Here is a 16,105-nt window from a genome sequence, read left to right as displayed (position 1 = left end):
TTCTTATCTGAATTATTCTGTGATTCTATATCTTAATTATTCTGAAACTTCTTCTCAGATTTACTAAAATTCACCAACAGACGTACAAGTCATTTAATGGGGGGAGCAGGGATGAGGGGGTGGAAAAAGCAGACTGACAGACAGATGAGTGAACAAATGGAGTAATGCTATCAGATTCCTTTTCCTAGAGATATACTTGTCCTGACCACTGGCAAAAAATGCTAGATTACTGGCCAACATCATTCCTTGCTGAATGTCAGCATCTGCAGTAAAAAATCCAGATTACCATTAGGAGTTTCCTTTTGTGCCATTCTGAATGCAGCTATAGCTGAATTTGTATTGACGCTGTATTTTATTCATCCTGGCTGCCACGCAGACATGCAATAGCACTGTGTTATGGTTTTTTCTGTTGAGTGACATGCAGAATAAGGAAACACTTCAACAGTGGCAAATACTAACAAGTTGAAACATCAGGGAATCTTCAGGCAATGACATGATAATCAAAGAGGTAACCTTCAATGAAACAATCAGACAGGCAGGAACCGGTTTGGCTTGCAATACCTCACAGAGCTATGTGAAATATGAGAGCTTTCCAAAGCTGTTGTTTGGGCGTTCAAAGAGTGTGAGAACAGACAGCAGAGAGGAAATTAAACATATGCAAATTTTATGTAGATATCTTTTGTTAGAGTGTGATTGAAGGCGTGGAGGAGGAGCACCATTTCAAGCCAACTTAAAAACCCGGGACAGGCTGTCAGCTTGATATCAGTCTCTGTTTCTTCATGCACAGACATGTGGTCAGGGATTCTTCTCGGTATTCTGTCCTTGAACTGGTTTCCCATAGTGTCTTCTGAAACGTAAGTGGTCACAAATTCTGTGTCTTTATGGTAATATATTTTATTGTATTTCCCACCATCTTATTTCTTCTTGTTTCTTATACAATAAACAGGATATTTGAGACCTAGATCTTTAAATGTGTAAACTTGGAAGTAGATGATATTGAAGGATGGTTTGGAATGGTGCTCTCCATCGTAAAACTGCTGTGAAATCTAGTGTAAATGACAGAAACCTGGAATTTGAGTAGCCGAAGTGGGATGTGCATGGGTAAAGTGGGAAGGAGACTCAGGACTAGACTAACAAGTAACACTAATTAGGATTGATATGCATCAGCAGCACAGAAGGAGCACGGTGTATGGGGAGGTGCTAGAGGCCAGATAGTGGCTGGGACCAGGGACCATGCTGAATGGTAAACCCAGTAAAATTAGTATTCATATTAGCATTGTCCATGTCCATGGCTTTATACAAACAGTAGGTTTCAGCCACAGTTTTAAAAAATACACCAACATTAGAGCTTCCCTTCTCAAAAATCCTAAAGGAAAACACTGTGAAAGACAGGTTAGCTTCCTCCTGTACACTGTTCATTTTAATAATTTTAATTTTGGTCTTTGAATTTCATGCAGCCTGAACTGGGCAAGCAAAAATAAAAATAAGGGTAATATGAGCTGGCAAAACTGTGGGAAGAAAAAAAATGGAAAGGATCAGATTAGAAAGAAAAGACTGTGTGATTCCTGTTATGCTACAAAACCAAGTAATTATTTCTGTCATACATTATTTGGGAAGACTTGTTTGGGTAGCAAACTGGTGGACAGCAACAGAATTTTAGACAAACATAGCAAATATGAAGGAAAGTTTTTCAGAGGAAGAATCTGGGAGAGGAAGGCTGCCTTAATTATAGAGAGCCAAAGTATCAATAAAAAAGTTCAGTGGAAGAAAGAAACAAAGGAAACCACATTGGGAGAAGCATGGAACCAGAGGCATGGAAACAGAATTGAGTGTGCAGATTATACTGAACATTCCCTGGAATTTTCAGCAAAATGGAAAAGCAAGATAATTTCTTGTGCATTAAGTGGATAGACTTATATCAGTTCTTATATGAGAGACATCCAGAGAAAAAGAAATTTAAAAATTGTTGCAACCATTAACTAGTATTTTTGTCATTGATCCCAAGAAGAAGCTAAATATTGCTTCTCCTTATGGGAGGCTGCAGAGGTTTAAGTACAGGCCTATGTCATGGGAGGACAAATGCAACAATGCATTAGCCACTTCAGTAAGTGGAGCTGTGTAAATACCTGGAATGGAGAGGCGCAGTGTCGTGCTGGATAAGACACTGCATAGAATGATGCCAGTATTTCAGCTCGGAAAGAACTGTGAGGGATTAAAATGTTGACATTCGTACTTTCTTAGCCTATTATTTTAAATTCATTGAAAGAAACTGAAATCCTTCCACTGGTTTGAGCAACCTTTGAATCATGTCTTCCTTCACTTCTGTGGCACTTCTGTTGTTTTTTCCTCTCCTGTTTGCTCTGACTTTGCTGCATGACTGAAATGTCTGATCTGGTCTTGCCCCCTTTCAGCCAGTATGTGCTCCTGGTCCCGTCGGTTGTGCGGAGCGGCGCTCCACAGGCTGCTTGTGTGCAGTTACACAGCCTCAGCGAGCCGCTGTCCGTGAGCGTTGTCCTGGAATATGGGAGTGTCCAAAAGACTCTCTTTGAGGAACCCGTGACAGAGACTGACTTCTTCAAGTGCAGCGAGTTCAAGGTATTTTCTCTTTCGAAACTACTTAAGAGGGTGTAGTAGCTGTAAATACTTCTGATCGCAACTCCCCTTGTCAGTGACGGAAAGAAGACAAATTGTTTAAAATAAGATAAACTGTTGGAAAGGCTGACAAAATAGGAAAAAAAGACATATGGGTGGTAGAAGGGAGCTAGAGAAAGACTTCCCATCTCCACTCACAGAGTGAATAAAAAAAAGCTTTAGATTGTCATCACAGTTGCATGCTCCTTAGGGGACTGTTTAAGTATCAAGCAAGAGAACCCAAACGGGTTATTCCCTTTCCTATGACTCTGTAAGATCTGTACAGACAAGACAGAGAGTCCCAAGGTGAGGTCTTCCAGAATACAGCAGGAGAAAACACTTCAGAATTAAGGGAATATGACTGTGGCAACCTGCATGTAAGCAGTGAAATGTGCAGGACAGAGCAGAGCTTCAAATCTTATTGTCTGGTGACAGATTATGGGACTTCCACAGCAGAAATTCCCAGAAATTACCCAGCTGACAAAGGTGGGACTTCTCATGACTTTGTACAAGCTATTTGTGACTCAACTGACAGTATCTTAGTCAAAAACCCTGGGCCTCAGGGAACCTCAACATGTCTCATTTACCACTTTTCCTCTGGGGTTTTGTTCCTCTCCAGGTTCCTCCTGCTGCTTCTGATCCTCTGGCATTCATTTCCTTCTCTGCTAAAGGCGCCACAGTTGACTTAGCTGAGAGAAGATCAGTGGCAATTCAGAATGTGGATGGTGCTGTCTTCATCCAGACGGACAAACCCCTCTACAAACCAGGGCAAACAGGTGGATGATGAGTTTGAGTCAGCTAGAGAAGTGAGAAATTGAGTGCAAGGGTGGGTCTAGGATGACAGGAACTTACTCTTGTGCAATAAAAAAATCTCATCCGAGTTTGGGACTATCAAAGTTAGTGAAAAATAAAACCAATTCACAAAATCACAACGAAGTAGTAGAGTTCATGTGTTTGTACTGGGTTAATTGCATTTTCAGGATGTCTAGTTCTGTCAGGTTTTCTTGAGGACAGTCACATGAAAAGTATCCGTAAAAATACAGAAAATAATAGGTTGAGTTTGGAGCTATTAAAATTAATATAAAAATGAAGCAAGCACCTTATTTCCTGTCAACAAGTCTTTCTCCTTAACTGCTGAACTATTTCAAAGTGCTGATTCCATCACAATATTTAAATGACAGTACTAGCTGTGGTGGAGTTAGCTATCTCTTTAGCATAATTATACTTCTACACAGCACAGTTTACACTTAGAAGAAAGACAAATTCTTCCTTCTCTATGAATTTTTCATTGAAATGGTTTGTATAAACAGGGTTTTTTTAGGAAATGCTCCAAAGAATGGAGTCCTTCAAGAAGGATTGAAGGCAGTAAACTGCATTTACTACAGAGGTTGCTTTAGTCCAAGTGGGTCAGAATTGAAGATATTTCAACTGACATTTATTGTGGTTTTCTTTTTTTCACTGGTTAAGATAATCAATTCCTTTCATGTTCTCTGGGCACTCTTTAGTTTTCCCAAAAAGCCTGGGCAAAGCTGTGTACTGAAAATTATTTATCACTGCTAATAAAATAAATGATAGAGTCATCTGCATGTGACACTTGGGGATAAGGTTTGGGGGTGATTATGGTGGTTCCAGGTTGATGGCTACACTAGACAGTTCTGGAGGTCTCTTCCAACCTTGATGATTCTGTAATCCTTTTTTGTCCTGTTTCTTTTTCAGTGATGTTTCGTGTGGTCACTTTGGACACCCAGTTCAGACCTGTTCAGGAGACGGTGAGTCACACTCAAAACTTTTCAAGTACCCTCTTGAGGTACCTCTTCACTGAGACTCTCTCACTTAGATACTGAATAAGAAGGGCCTGGGATAAGCCTCCTGATATTTTTTGAGAACTGCTGTTACTCCTTAGCTTCACACTCCATCTTTTCCCTGCCTTTATGGAAAGCAAAAGCTCTGAAAGCACTTCTGGAAACCTCTCACAGCACACAGGTTTTGTAGTCACTTTTCCTGTCCCAGATATGCAGAAGAAGACTGGATATTTTTGCAGGAAAGATAAATTCACAAACAGGTTATCCTCTTAAAATTTTCTCTTTAATTACAGAGACGAGTTTCAAATTGTTTCTTTGGCCCAGTCTTCTCTATCCAGAAAAAGATGTTCACAGATTTCCTTATGTTCTAGTATTTATCAACCTCCACAGTCAGTTAATTGATGTTTTGATAATTTTTTTTCTCTCCCTTTTCTCCTCCTGCAGTATCCCAGAATCATCATTAAGGTAAGCGATACAACATGAAAATTTCCTTTGGAAAGACTATGCTTCATCCTTCCTCATAGGGTCAACAGCTGAGGGAGACTCATCCAGAGCACACCATTTAAAGCCAATGGATTTGAGGTTGAACAGTGGCAATATCCACTATCAAGCAATAGAGAAGAAGAAATCAGCAGATCTGGAGAAGTTAGTCAGAAATGGCGTGGGGTTGCTGCTCTGTTGTTCATTAGAGTTCAAACAGGAGTGCTCTGTCCAGTCTCACTTTGGGAGGACTACAGGAAATAAGTGGTGAAATAGCCTCATTCTCATTCATAGCTCAGAAGAATAGTGACTTTCTGAAATGCCATGCTCTCACAGGGACAGGCTAACAATGAATCATCTTGTACCACATTTCAAATCACTGCATCTCCAAGCACTTTCTGAGAGAGGCCAGCATAATATTCCTGTTTCACAGAGAAAGTTGAGTCAAAAAGATTTATGCTAGAAGAGTTACAGATACGCAACCTGTGTCTCAGCCAGGAACTGTTTCTGAATGATCTGAGGCCATCTGTCAGTGTAGCTAATTCCCAGTTAAACATAAACTTAGGTTTGCTTAAGCCACAAGTGGATATGGAAAGTCAGAGCACATCATCAGCTCCAAAGCACTCAGCCTGTGAGGCATTTAGCCAATGTATCAGGAGACAGCTCTTGAAAGAAGGCAAGAAACGGTGTGGTAAAGGTTTTGCTACATCTCTTTCTTCCACTCTCCAGGATCCAGAGCAAAACAGTATCTTCCAGTGGCTGGAGGTAACATCGAAGCATGGAATCGCCCAGCTCTCCTTTCCATTAATCCCAGAGCCTATTCTGGGGTCCTACCAAATCACTGTGGAGACAAAGTCAGGTGAAAAAGAGTACCAGTACTTCAGAGTGGAGGAATATGGTAAGCAAAGGCTCATAAAATACCCTGTGGTAGCAGTGAGGCTTGGCCTAAGTCAGATAAGAGCTCCTAGTGCAGAGTTTAAGTTCTTTGAATTCTCGACTTCATGCCTGGAAGAGAAAGACGTGGAGAGAGCTGGGTGGACTGGTGTATGAGAGACAGGCCTTTCCCAGCTATGTTGTCATTATTGCTGGTGACCTGGGATAAAAGATAAGTTGAAAAGAAGCAGTGTCAGTGATCTATTTCATTTTACTATTTCACTTAACCTGCTGCCTTTCCTTCACTGCAACTGAATTGTGTAATAACTTTTGTTCTCCAGGACTTAACTAGTTTGACACATTGGGATTACTCATTTTTCTTTAAGAAAAGAGATTAAAGTGATTTATCATGGGTTTTGCTGTGACTGTTATACTTATTACTATGATTATTATTTATTTTTAAAGAAGTTACTCATCTTACCACTGAAGGGTATTTTTTCTATTGTAATATACTACAGACAGTTAGATTCTTCTTTGATTCATTTCCTCTCCCTTGTGAGAGAGATGTCTTTGCCAAACTGTTTTGCCAATTTTTGCCAAAATGTCTTTGCCAACTGTTTTTTTACTGTCTCACACACACCCATGTGTATGGCATGCAATTGCTGATCATTCATATTCACACTACGTTCTCAGTGCTGCCAAAATTTGAAGTGACAATCTCTGGGCCAAAGAGGATTTCTTTCTTTGATGAAGAAGTGCGGGCGAACGTTTGTGCTTCGTAAGTATCAGAAGACAACACAATTGTGCACAACAAATGGGATAGGCATTGGATAGTGTGCTGTGCTGGGAAGCAGAGATCCTGCTGCTGCTTCAGAATACTCTGAATGCTTAGAGCATTTCCTTCAGCTGTGACTTTCATGATATAAAATAGGATAACTCTTCTCCTGCTACATAGCAGAATTAAAACGGGGAGTGTTTGTGTGTGTCCAAATCAAGCACTTCATACTTGTTAGCTGTTGCGTTTTATTATTACAGAAATGGAGAGTCTATCATTCAAATTGCTTGCTGTGATGCTGCCAAAGTGCAGGGTGCCAGGAGCTAAAAGGGTGAACAGGGTCTTTCTGCAATATGTTCTGCTTTGTGTGAGGTACTAATGAGAAAAAGCAGAAGGGAATGATATCCTGAGTCCAGCACCACTTTCCAGTTCAGAAGAATGACTGCACCAAGACAATGATAAACCAGGGGGTTTTTAACAAGATGGCAGAAACAGCCTAAAAATAGTAGAAGGGAATTCTCCTAGCACTAAAGGATTGTAATTCCCAGCTGCTCTTCCGTCTGTGCTCTGGGCACTCCAGAGGGATTTAGAGTCTGCATTGTTCTGCAACTTTTGCAGGTTTCGTGTTAAATCCACATGATTGAATTCTTGTGTTTCTTCCTCTCCTAGGTACACTTACGGCCAGCCAGTACAAGGGAATGCCCGAATCAATGTGTGTCGGCAGCGCTTTTACAGTCCACGGTGTGAACAAAACCGGAAAAAAACCTGTGAAGCTGTTACTGGACTGGTATGATACATAACAAGTCTGTTCTTCCCTGCCAGCTTTACATGCAGCACAGTATTTGGTGGCCTCATTAATTTCCAAGGGAACACCAGAGATGCAATCTCAGCGGTGTGGTTTTTCTCACTATCTCACAGGTACCGCTGAAAGACCATGAACGTAGCTTTTACCAGTGACCTCACTGAACGACTTTGATTTTTTCCTCAGAAAGAATCAGTAGGAAGAAGGGAAACCTATGAAACTGTAAATATGCAATCATTTCTATAACACTGGGGCTGCATTCTTGCCAAATCTAATCAGCAGACCTCTACTGGGAGTCTTTGAGGACACTTAATGTTAAATGAATGATTAATTCGTTCACTAGCTCAGACTCAATGTGCTGTGGTTACAAAGCACAGGCATCACATAAAATGGGTTTAAGAAGGAGCATGAGCATAATGAAGACTAGAGAGGACAAGGAGAGAAGCTTCCAGGTGCTAGAGTAAATGATATTGAAACAGTCATCTGGGATGGGAGCTCGGGAGTGATAAATGTAAGGTAGGTGGGGAGCTCTTCAGGGACACACTAATACAGATTTAGGAGCAATTTTCCAAACACTGAGAAAAATGGGCTTTCCCCTTTGTGCTGCTTTTTCAGCTGGGAAAGGACGGCTGCCTCAACACTGTCATCTCCATAAAAAAATTCCAGCTTTACCGCAGCTATGCCATTGTGTATGCCAGCCTCAGCATAGAAAGCATCGTCACTGAAAATGGAACAGGTAACACCAAGTGGAGGTTGGGAGTAGCTGGTTAAAGTTAATGCATGGAACTTCCACCATCTGTGTGGCAAACAAGCAGCAGTCATGGTTTTCATTGCGTAGCTCTCCTTCCAGAGCATCACCACTCCATACAGCTTATCAAAAGGAACAGCTTTCTGCCCGTGTCTGACTTCTGTTTCCTCTCCTTTGTACTGGGTGTGTCTCACAGGTATCCAGATGAAGGCCTATGACTACGTTTCAGTCAACCGAGAAAATGACCAAGTGCTGTTCAGGAATATGGATTCCTATTACAAGAGGGGAATTCCTTACCATGGTGAGGTAGGTACATGAGAGGATACATTTAGACCCAAACTCCCTGAGGTACAGCATGATGACCTTCGCATTGCCCCATTTCTGGCTGTCCCCTGACTGAGCAGCTGTCAGCTTCCCATGATAATGCTGCATAACAATGACTGTGTAGTTCTCTTGATACTCCTAGAGAAAAAAAAAATTGTATTACACCTGGAGTGTCAGGGTCTCTTTTCTGCTATAGTAAGAGGACGTCTAAAAAGTGACTAAGTGGAAGGTCATATGAGTAGGGAAGAGGAGTCTTCAACAAAATACTTCAGGAACTGTTGTGCCTAAACTAAAGGTAGAATTCACCCTGCATTGCATCACACAATCCCAGGGATGTTCACTTAAAGCAGTATAGATATTGGAGCACATTCCCACTTCTTAGCAACCTACACATGCTGGGTAAACACAGGCACAAAAAGGACAATGACCTGTACAGCATCATCCTGACACGAAGTGGAGACTGTGGGTGTGCACAGATGCGTAGGAGCTGAGAGGTGCTACTGAGCTCCACAGATTGCCTGTGGCCACGAAGTCATCTGGTTGTTTTAGGTGTGCTAATCAATGTTCTACAATAAACATTCCTCCTCCCTTTGTGGTACATAGTTTGTTCTGCACAGATGGGAATTTCCCATTATACACTGATGGGAATTCCCCACTGATGGGCATTTTCCTGTCACAGAACTCCTGCTCCCTCAAAATGTTGTGGAACATTTGCCTCTTCAATACATTTCATTCTCAATTTCTACTCCCTGCAATTGTCCTCAGTGTTTAAGTGAGCATCCTCTAGTAAACAGAGCTTTCCTTTTTTGTTGTTGTTCTTTGTTTTTTTTCTAAATCCCTTGGGTATTTGTTGTGTTCAGATCACTGTGACAAATGCAGATGGTGAGCCTGTTGCCAACAGCTCTGTCCTGCTGGAGCTCAATGGAGATCATCTGGCCAGATACACCACCGACAAAAATGGCACTGCTGCTTTTTCCATTGACACATCCAACTTCTTTGATCCCAGTTTTAAGCTGACAGTAAGTAAACACAGGCTACAGTCTAATTAATGAATGAATACTTCATGGGAGAGAGGATTTAGAAGGAATACCTGCAAACTCTGAAACTCATGAGAAAACAGCAGTACCAGAGAAGAGGCAGACTGCACCCCAGCTGTGGTTTTGGGTTGTAGTGATCTTTAGTCCCTCTCTGCCTTTCCCTCCCCCCAGAAGTTCTTTCTGCATTCATCTTCTTTCTCGTTATTCTGTGTGTTAGATTACCTTCCTCAGAGTCTGCACTGCCCTCCCCATCTAGCCTTGGTGCATGCCAGCACCTTTCACTGCTGCTGCCTGCTTCCCTGCATTTCTGCTGGCACAAACTCATGCCTGTTACCATCACGTGGTCTTCTTGTACTGTCATGCTTTTGTTCTGGTGGGATGGGAAGAGCTCAGAAAAAGTGTGTAGTTCAGAACAATGACATTCCAATTCACAGTAAGTCCCAGCAGTGTATGCAACTAGTCCCAAGCCTGAAAGAAACTGGAATAACCCCACTATTGCAACACACCACAGGCATCTGGATGCTTTAACATATCCAGAAGGCTGCTCATTCTGCATTGATGAAGCACAAATTTTTCACACCAGTTCTTTCTTGTGGCTTTTACAGCCTCACAAAATGAGCTCCTTAACAGAATATTTTACAGGAAAGATGCCTTTGCCTCTCACCTGCTTTGCATTTTCTTTTTTTCCACACTGTTGGTTTCCCATCTACGGTTTTCTGTTTCATAGGTCCAACAGGCACCAGAAGAATGTGAAGACTTTATCTGGGGGATTCATAACGAGCCCAAAGCCTCATTCCTTGTCCAGCGTTTCTACTCACGGACCAATAGCTTTCTGAAAATTGAGCCAGTGACAGAGAATCTCATCTGTGGCCAGCAGCAAACGATCAATGTTCACTATGTCCTGAACAGAGAGGGCTACAGCAATGCCACACACACAAACTTCTACTATGTAGTAAGTGCCCTCATTCCTAAAACATCTTTTGTTCACCTTCTCTTGGACACCCTATAAGGGAGAAAACTAACAATCAGACAGTGGTTACAGATCATGGCTCAACCTGATGGCCTTCGAGGCTTCTCAGAACAATACTCAAAATCAATGATTTCGTGGTGGAAGGGAGAAGGTGCTTTTGACTCACTTTCATGAGATGTTTCTATGCCCAGGTGATGACACAAGGAAAAATTACTCTCAGTGGCCAGAAGCAAGTCAGCATCTCTGATGGTAAGTTCCAGACCATCTTACTACTTGTACTTCAGAGCATCCTTCTGAGCACCAGAGCATAGTAAGTTTTGCAAGAAGTGATGAAAGCAGAGAACTGTGGCTAAATCAGGTACTAGTTCGTAAATCCCATGACCTGTTACTACTCACAGATTCATTTTCTTTTGCTGCAGCATCTAGCTAACCCCCCATATTAAAAACCAATTTTATCTTGTTAATAGAAAGATACTTTGTTGAGATCAAACACACGAAATGCAACCTTCATCTGTTTTATTGTATTATTTTATTACGCCAAGGAGTATTTATAGTCTCACAGTTATTGTGTGACATCCTAGTCATCACCAATTAGAATAATAACACTTTTTAAAGTTTGGAAAAATAGGTGTCCCATTTTACAGGGATATTTAGCAGTCAACTCTTGAAATTCATTGCTCCTTCAGAAGTCTCCAAATACCTACAAATGACAGTGATCCTGATCTTCATCCTTTTGTTGTTAAAAAAACTTTTCTTGCACAATCTGGTCTATTTGCAGACTTCAGGAGGTAGCTTAAGTAATTCTCTATCCACATAGAGGACTTGTTTCATATTTACCATCTTTAGTCTTAAGCTTAATTGCCTGTCCATATGCTTGCACTTTTCATCCATGTAGAGAAGAATTCCCTATTTCTTAGTATTAAGAGAGCTCTCTTTTAACTCAGGATATTGCTCTATTTCCTCTGGTTTAGGTAGGAGTTTCTAGTTTTGAGACCCAAAGGCAACTTTGTGCTCTTCTCATAACAATTGTGCACAGATTTCTATGTTCAACTTCTTCCCAGCTTAGACTGCTCTCTGCAAAGCACTCTGGTCTCAGCATCCTCCATTTTGTGTCTGTTGTCTTGCTGATGGGAGCTGTTCCTCAGCCACTGAGAGATGAATCTTCCAATATCCAGCTCCCTGGGTTTCTAAGGTGCTAATAGGTTATGAATAAATATGTGGTCCTTCCACCAAAGCTGAGGTTTGTCTTATCTCTTTTGCTGGCTTGTCCTTCCCTGATCCATGTTCCTTCCACAGCTTCCAGAGGTACATTCTCCATCACACTGACTGTCACTGAGAAGCTCGCCCCCAGTGCCAGACTGCTGGTCTACACGGTGCATCCTCATGGAGAGATAGTGGCTGACAGCTCCAGAATACACAGTGATATATGCTTCAAAAATAAGGTGAAAACCTTTGCTTTCTTATTGAGGGACATGTCAGGGTTTGCTGCAAAAGTCAGGAAATTACCTCATCAAGAGCCCTAAATTGGGGTGGCATTTAGGGATGGAAAAGGTGCAGATGTGACTGGGATCGTGAGAAACTGTCCCTGGAATTGGTACATATGGTCAGACTCAGACAAAACTCTGCACACAGCAGGGAGAGAAGGGTGGCTAGGGGATTACGCGATTTTTTAGAAACGGATCTAGAAGGGCCATCTAGCGGTAGGGACTTTGTCCCACAGGGAATAGAGCGAGTGTCAGGGAAAGGTGAGATTTAGGTCTGTGTGCCAATCTGATTCACCTGAGTTCCATCTTGGATTTGTTAATCACCAGGTCCAGCTCAAGTTCTCTGAGAAGCAGGGTCTCCCGGGCTCTAAAGTTGGACTCCACCTGGACGCTGCCGCCAACTCCTACTGTGCCCTGCGAGCAATTCAGAGCGTCCTTCTTCAGTCTGGGCAAGAGTTATCTGGCGAGAGTGTAAGTCACATCCCCAGTCCTGTGTTCTTTTCAGCTAGGAATGCACAGTTCCCGCTGGTGATGCTGCTTCTGACTGTATTTTTATTTTTTCCTTTGGAAACAGACATCTGTGGTTAAAGGAAGGTCTAAGGCAATTGTATCCTTCAAAGACAGAAATTGATAGCACAACACTGCTTTTGGGAAGCATGGCAGTGTAACACGTATCCCAAGAATATGCCTAATGTAAATCTTTGACAGCATATTTCCTCTCTGTGGAGTGATTACATCAAAAATGCATTTTTATGGCACAGGTAGGCCTTGAGCCCAGAACAAAAGCTGTAGATGACAGCTAGTGTCTTGTAAAACTCTGGTCTCCTCTCGGGAAAACTCAGGAGTACATCTCCATGCTTTCTGCTCAAGTTCACTCCACAAAGCCATTGCAGCTCAGAAGGAGGAGGATACAGTCCAGTCCAGTCCAAATTGCTTATTCATCTCTAGGTAGGCATCACTAGGCAAGCCCACCAAAGTCTACAGGATTGCTCAGGGTCCACCATAAGCTTTGAATATATGTGATTTTGCAACTGCCTGAGACCCTCCTCGTGCTTACACTAGTCATTCTCACCTCCAGGTGTACTACCAGCTTGGTGGGGGTGATTTATATGGCTATTACTACAATGGGCTCAACCTGGAAGATGACAGGCCACAGGCGTGTACCCCATCCAAAACCATCTTTTCTGATGGCTTGTACTTTGAACCTGTGAATGTCAGTCGTGATGGAGATGTCTACAGGATTTTCAGGGTATGTGGTCTCTGTGGGAGGCTAAGTGGGAGGGCTTCCAGAAAAATTCAGGCACATTAGCATTCAGCTTTCCCAAGTGGTGGTTCTTACTGCTGAAAGAAGGCAGCTGATGCCTGAAACTGCCTAAAGCATCTGATCACCCACTTTCTGCCTTCTTGTCCTCATCACTTACTTAGGAGGTCTGAAAATCACTGCTAGAAAATCACTGGAGTGGTGCCCATGGTGCAGTAGATGTTTCCTAGGCAGGACCACGGCCTTGGCTCATGACTTCAGGCATTTCTTGTAATGATCTGTGCCTGTGATGCAGGTCACTCAATTCCTAATACAGTGGACTCCACTGCCCACTGGCCCTGTGCCCTAAGACATAAGGCCAACATCAGACTCATCATCACTACTCTTTGCAGAACACAAGATGTCACTGCTCCGTAAGAATACACAGAGGTTGGCCAGGTAGAGTTGAGACATTCAGGGCTGAAAGAGTGGGATGTGATGGAATGTGATGAAGGAAGGGAGAAATGAGGAATGATAACCAGTGGCATGGCAGTTAGTAAATGCCCTGAGTGACTTGATAGGTTCTTTCACATTTAGGAAATGGGTCTGAAAGTGTTCACCAACTCTGTGCTACGGAAACCAGTTCTGTGCAATGAAGACAGATCAGATACAGAAGATTACCCTTCTCACTACTACAACGCCGATCTCAAGGTCTCAGGTAAAAGAAGGTTCACTCTGTATCTCCAGTCCCAGTCTATGGGGTCTTCAAAACTGTTGCCTGTATAAAATAACAGCAAGTATATTGGGGGGTTGGGGGGAATAGGTCTATATGTCCCAGCTGGCATCCTGTAATCTTTCTGGCAGTCCTTGCAGCAAAATCAATTTTCTCTCACTTAGGTGCAGGTGCAAATAGAAAAGACAGGGAATACTGTGATGCTGCTTCTTTCATAAACTGATATTGGGTTTTCAGGTCAGAACCTTTCATCAAATCATAATTCAATTAAATATTTAAGAGTCAAGAGTTCAAACAGCACTTAGCACACTTAGCACAAAGTCTCCTAAACCTTTATAGATCAGCAAGAGTTACGATTATCTCTCTATCAAGTCAGATTGCTCAGCAAAAGAGCGAAAGTAGCAGTTATAAGTTGCAACAAGGGAAAGTGTTATTCAACATCAGGAGGAAGTTCTTCCTTGTGAGAATTGTGGTACACTAGAAAGGATTCTCCAGGAGGTTTTGGAATTTCCATCACTGCTGGTTTTCAAAACTGAGCTGCACAAGAAGCAACCTAATCTGACTTTGAAGTTAATCTTACTTCAAGATTGGACTAGAGAACTACAGGGGTTGCTCCCAACCTAGATTTTTTTTCAGTGATTCTGTAATTATATGATTCTAAGTCATTGTAAACCATTTATAATCTTTGATGACAATACTGGCTACTGTTGCCCGTTTACAAATCAAGCAGAGCTTGTTGTAGAGGATGCAGAACACATTTTTCTAACTGAATGATGAGACCTTTCAGTATGAAACAAAGTAAAACGTCTTGTAAAATAGCTGATTTTTCCAGTATTTTCCCATGGGAAAAGAGAATCGATAAGAATTGTTTCTTTGCACATCCCCATGTCTCTTGGAAATTCCCCTATTATACGGCAGGGAAAAAAATTTAAAAAATGCTCAAATGGGATATTTAGTTTCATTGGTGATGTGAAGCATGTGTGACAGAACTTCAGATCCTTCTCACATGATGTCTCTAATATTATCCTTTAACGATATCCCCACTTGTAGGTGAGTCAGTGATTATTGGTGGGAGTGGTGGTGTCAGCACTGTTCGGAAATTCTTCCCCGAGACCTGGATTTGGGAGCTGGTTAACACTGAGTAAGTATGTTTGTTTATCTTCACTTTTTTTTCCTGTGTGGATTTTTGAGTTGATTCGTTTAGCTAAAATGGACTCTGGGAAGGAACCATGGAACATATGTTTGCTTTGTACACATGGATCTACTTTTCCCATCTTGATCAATGACTGTTGCAGACAAAAATGTGCTGTGCTCTGTTCCCTGTCTTTCTGGTGGGGAGAAATAAATAGGAGCTAAGAGTGAAAGGTTTTTTTTAAGGAGAGGGAAGGAGCTTGTTATTTTTCATCCAATTTTTAATTCAGCAGCAAAAAACTCAGTTTATTTTTCTTTTCTTTCAGGCTATCACAGCATCTGCAATGAGAATATTTCCATTTCAACTATGCCTCCAGATGCTGTTCTAGAACATTAATCTAAATTTATTACTTCTAATCTGTATGTTTGGACATTCTGGTTTTTCAACAATTGGTATCTCTAAATTCAAAAAGTTGAGTATTTGAGTGCTTTTTAACATGTAATTAACCAGCACCTTTATCTTTACTTCAAGCATTATAACATTTTTTTTAAATATGGAAAGGTATCTTGTAGAAAATGAGATAAAAAGTTAGAACAGAAGTTCTAACTCAAGCCGAGAGACTGTTCTATAATTTGTCTTGAAAAATTCCAAAGATCATTTCTCATTCTGTGTTTCTTATTCTCTTCAGTTCCAGAGGAGAGGTCGATGTCTCTTACACCATTCCTGACAGCATCACAGAATGGAAAGCCAGCGCTTTCTGTGTGCAGGATGATGCCGGGTTTGGCATCTCCTCACCTGTTTCACTGACAGCATTCCAACCATTCTTTGTGGACCTCACCCTGCCATACTCTGTCACTCGAGGGGAAAAATTTAATTTAATAGCCAATGTCTTCAACTACCTCAACCAGTGTGTCCAGGTATATCAAGTTCCCTTTCACTTCCTATGTGGTTTGCTTGTTTCCCAGAGATCTTTTTGCTCTTGAAGGAGGAACCTCAGCAGAGGGTATGGGTACTGTGCTGTGCAAAACACAGTAAATACTGAGTAATGCAGCAGCCTCCCTTGCTCTGCATGCT

At 41.8% G+C, this 16,105-nt stretch overlaps 1 protein-coding gene across 1 annotated transcript in view; it reads left to right on the top strand.

The window, feature by feature from the left end:
- Positions 1-789: 789 nt before the first annotated feature.
- The window catches only part of LOC309570782 (ovostatin-like), a gene marked incomplete at both ends in the record, with an annotated part of 29,139 nt that continues 13,823 nt past the window's right edge, over positions 790-16,105 (top strand). Inside the window, 19 exons of the mRNA XM_082277795.1 lie at positions 790-854; positions 2,412-2,595; positions 3,251-3,407; positions 4,348-4,400; positions 4,878-4,898; positions 5,643-5,811; positions 6,480-6,564; positions 7,231-7,348; positions 7,979-8,099; positions 8,308-8,417; positions 9,296-9,454; positions 10,200-10,424; positions 10,634-10,691; positions 11,739-11,884; positions 12,254-12,397; positions 13,005-13,175; positions 13,764-13,884; positions 14,950-15,040; positions 15,720-15,948. Coding sequence (XP_082133921.1) covers positions 790-854; positions 2,412-2,595; positions 3,251-3,407; positions 4,348-4,400; positions 4,878-4,898; positions 5,643-5,811; positions 6,480-6,564; positions 7,231-7,348; positions 7,979-8,099; positions 8,308-8,417; positions 9,296-9,454; positions 10,200-10,424; positions 10,634-10,691; positions 11,739-11,884; positions 12,254-12,397; positions 13,005-13,175; positions 13,764-13,884; positions 14,950-15,040; positions 15,720-15,948 — 2,427 coding nt within the window. The remainder of the gene's footprint in view (positions 855-2,411; positions 2,596-3,250; positions 3,408-4,347; positions 4,401-4,877; positions 4,899-5,642; positions 5,812-6,479; positions 6,565-7,230; positions 7,349-7,978; positions 8,100-8,307; positions 8,418-9,295; positions 9,455-10,199; positions 10,425-10,633; positions 10,692-11,738; positions 11,885-12,253; positions 12,398-13,004; positions 13,176-13,763; positions 13,885-14,949; positions 15,041-15,719; positions 15,949-16,105) is intronic.

This window comes from Coloeus monedula (genome assembly GCF_965178545.1).
Source record: "Coloeus monedula genome assembly, chromosome: 3".
Classification (NCBI taxonomy): Eukaryota; Metazoa; Chordata; class Aves; order Passeriformes; family Corvidae; genus Coloeus; species Coloeus monedula.
This window is presented reverse-complemented; position numbering and strand designations above follow the sequence as displayed.